Genomic DNA, 3,754 nt, shown 5'->3' on the forward strand with positions numbered 1-3,754 from the left:
GGGGGGGGTCCTTTCTCTGCTTCTATCAACGAAGATGGTATTTGTCCAAATGTTTTGTAAACTGAAACTCAATCTTCAGAGTCTCAACCACACACAAAGTCATCTGGAGCCACGTTCAGCTACAGAGCACGTTGTAATCATGTGTGCTATCTGTGTGCATCCAATGCGTTTTCCTCGATGTCTCTAGAAAACTGTTTTCTCTGAAGCATTGATGAACTTTCTTACACAAACACTTAGAAAAGAATCCTCAAGAAATCACAAGACTCCCAGCCAAATCCATCCATTCCCTGTGACCCAAGTCTTCTAGTGTCTCTGTGGTGGGTACTCAGGAGAACGTCTCCATGCTACCAATGTATCTGGGTGTTAATTATGACTGAGGTTTAAACTGACGGTGCACAAGTGAGGAGTCCCAATTCTGGTTCCAGAGGAGTCCAGTCCCAGTCAGCTGGTAGAAGCCGCATCAGCTAAATGTTTTCACTCTTGTAAGGTTTCCTGGTTTAGAAACCAGAGGCTTAGATTGCTTTGCCAGGTAGTGGGCACCTGACACTGAACTTGTGCAGGGACAGATCTGACCATAGCCTGTCCCTCGGGACCTAGAGGAAAGGTTGGCGTTGGGACTGTACTGTTTCCACTTGGTGAGCATCTGGGCTCCCACTTCCACTTCTCAAGTCCACATAGACACATATGACTTCTGTCTGCTCTCTTGGAAACATGTCCACCCAGTAATACTATCACACACATTTTTAAGTGTGAGCTTCCTCTCTGTCTATACTGAGTTCTAGGGCTTGTTATTCATTAGTAATTTAAGCATGGACCCAACCTCCTGCCCTCTGCTGACATTCCTGGAATAGCCTGTTCTACTGGAATTTTTGTTAGGGGTTCTGTTTAATCGTTGTTCAGTTCATAGGCCTTGGAACCAGTAAAAATAAACCAGTTTCCTGCTATTCTTCCAGAAGTAGTTTCCTTTCATGGCTGAAACATTTAGGTATTTTTCCCTTTGAAGAAGCATACTGCGGTAGGATTCTAAGATAGGTTCTATATTGCAAATCAGGTCCTGCAAGTTCAGGCCAGTTGCCTAAGCACTGCTTCCAGTGATGTGGTCCTGGGGTGGTTCTCATCCTCTCCCCTGCTGCAGTTCTCACAGCTGCTGGAGGAGAAGAACACCCTCTCCATCCAGCTCAGCGACGCCAGCCAGAGTCTCCGCGAGAACCAGCATCACTACAGTGACCTCTCCAAGCACTGCGCTGTTCTGGAGAAGCAGGTGCAGGAGCTGCAGGCGGTAAGGCAGTGGCAGGAAGTGCTCAGAGTGATAGCTAGGGACTGTTGCTTCCCTACACAGTGGAAGGCTCTCAGTTTGCACACACACAAGTTGTCTGAAGAGCTTCCATCACAACTGCTCCGCTGTTGTTTTTTCTAGGGGCCACCAAATGTAGATGATGTTCCAGGAGCGCCCCAGGAAATGAATGGAAAGAGAAAGAGGGATCTGGAGGCCACAGGGGAGCTGCAGCCAAGGTAGAGGAGCAGGATTCGCCCTCCATCCTACACTGTGTGCAAAGAAATTGGGTGGTAGACAAGAGAGGGTGATGGGTGAATGTGATAAAAAGATCTTATCTACATGTATGGAAAGATCATAATGAAACCTATTGTTGTGTATTTTAATGAAATTGGGTTGTAATCTTGGTGGAGCAGAATTCACCATATACTCTTAGTGAGTCCTAGTATCTGACAAGCATCACGGAGTGATGTAAAGATTGAATGCAACAGTACCTAACAGATGTTGTGCAAGAAGTGAACAGTGCTTGTAACACAAGTGCACACATGCGGCACTACAAACGCTAGAATTACAGCTGCTCCTGCAGGCTCGCATCTCCCCATAGGTATTTTCTGCTGTGATTGTTCTGTAGCTGGACTTCTATGTTAGTTTAGTTTTCCTATTTGGGGAAATGCTTCTGCCTTGTGACGATGTATTCAAGATTGTGTCCTACATCCACTGATGCCCTTTGCCTGCCTTTCACCCTCCAGATTGTCTGAAGTCCAGCAGCAGCTCTGCAACACGAAACAAGAAGTGAGTGAGTTAAAGAAGCTGCTAGAAGAAGAGCGAGACCAAAGATTGGCCGTTGAGAATGCACTCTCCTTGGCCGAGGAGCAGATCAGAAGGTAAGGTGTGGGGAGGCGCTTTCTGCTCCCTTGTCACCCTCCCTGGCCTCGCTCCTGCACATTTCTGTGACCAGGCTCAGGGTGAGTTAAGATCTTAATCTCCCCTTGACTTGATGTGGTCCTAGAGCTACTTGAGAGTCATCACCAAGGAGCAGGGTACCTGTGGAGTTTCGGAAGCCTGTGCTTTCCGGGGCAGTAGGTTGCAGGGGTTAGAAATGTTTTTCCCATCCCTATTACACAGGAAGCTTATATAAGGTGTCTTACTTCATCCCAGCAGTAACTATGTGAGGTACAAGCTGGGTTCTTGTGTGTGTGCATGTTGGGGGAAGGGGGACAAGGTCAGAGGACAATGTTAGGTGTCTTGGTGTATCCCTTTCTGACATATTCCCCTGAGATAGAGTCTCTCATTGAACCTGGCACTTGCTGTTTTTCAGTGACCATCCTCCTGCCTCTGTCTTCTCCCTAGCCCTGGGGATTGCAGGTACACACAATCAGGCAGCTCTCACATGGCTGCCGGGGTGGGAATGCAGGTCCTCATGTTTACAAAGCAAGCGCTCTTCCCCCCTGAGCCATCTCCACGACCCCAGGGTCAGAGTCTTTCGAGGGCCAAACGAACGCATTCTCATCACCTGTCTGATACCCAGACCTTTGTTTGCCTGTTTTTGAGACAAGGTCTTTCTACTTAGCTCTGGCTGGCCTGAAACTTGATTTGTAGACCAGGCTGGCCTTGAAGTCACAGAAATCCACCTGCCTCTGCCTCCCAGTGCTGTGATTAAAAGTGTATGCCACCGCACCTAGCGAGGCCACTTTTGAAATTTTAAAGATTGTAACCTAAGGGAAAATAGAAGACCACTTAAGAAAGAGTGTGACTTGATTTATTGGCAATGCACTGCCTAACCCTGAGCTTCCCTTTGCCAGTCACCTCAGCTAGGAGGGCATGGATGTGTGTGATACTGTGGGCCCTCTACCCCGAGTGTGATTGGAAGGACACAGCTGGGTACTGTCGTTACTTATTCCACATCAAGGAAACCGGAAGCTACTGTGTGTGAGAAGGTAGTAAGGCTACAAGTGTTCTGTTGCTGGAATCCCCTTTACGTGGAAAGAAACAGCAGGCACCACCATGTGTGTTCGGGAGTCACTGTGTCTGCTGTCTCCTCCCTCAGAATGAACGGCACTGGGGATGTTTCTGCTTTCTTACAGTGCCTTCCCCAGGGAGCAGGTCTTAGCTGAGATTGCCTTCTTTCCCACCCAGCATATATACAGCTTTTTGTTTTCCACACCGTCTAGGTAGCCTTGAGGGTAGGCTCTACTGGAACTCAGTGCAGCTTGTGTAGTGGCCTTGCAGAGACTTTCAGACCTATTTGTTCATGGCAGTTTCTCTGCCACTTATGAAAAACCTGGTCCATGGGGAGGCTCCGGACCACTTGAGACAGCTTAGTCAGGATGAGTCTGGAGCCTGTGTCTGGACCACAGTAACCTAAGGTTAGCCCCTCCCCCTTTCCTTCTGACTGAGAGCAGAATGGAGGCCAGGTGTTGGTGATGCACACCTTTAATCCCAGCACTTGGGAGGCAGAGGCAGGTGGATCTCTGTGAGTTC

At 48.4% G+C, this 3,754-nt stretch overlaps 1 protein-coding gene across 2 annotated transcripts in view; it reads left to right on the forward strand.

Annotated features, from left to right (window-relative positions):
* Golgb1 (golgin B1) overlaps positions 1–2,865 on the forward strand; it is a 40,570-nt gene extending 37,705 nt beyond the window's left edge. Inside the window, exons 12-14 of one of the 2 annotated variants that reach the window (XM_026786351.1) lie at positions 1,136–1,279; positions 1,418–1,512; positions 2,023–2,865. In XM_026786351.1, coding sequence (XP_026642152.1) covers positions 1,136–1,279; positions 1,418–1,512; positions 2,023–2,161 — 378 coding nt within the window. In that variant the 3' untranslated portion in view covers positions 2,162–2,865. The remainder of the gene's footprint in view (positions 1–1,135; positions 1,280–1,417; positions 1,513–2,022) is intronic. The other variant, XM_026786346.1, reaches the window with a different exon arrangement.
* Positions 2,866–3,754: the final 889 nt, after the last annotated feature.

The sequence above is a fragment of the Microtus ochrogaster genome, chromosome 2 (genome assembly GCF_000317375.1).
Source record: "Microtus ochrogaster isolate Prairie Vole_2 chromosome 2, MicOch1.0, whole genome shotgun sequence".
Taxonomy (NCBI): domain Eukaryota; kingdom Metazoa; phylum Chordata; class Mammalia; order Rodentia; family Cricetidae; genus Microtus; species Microtus ochrogaster.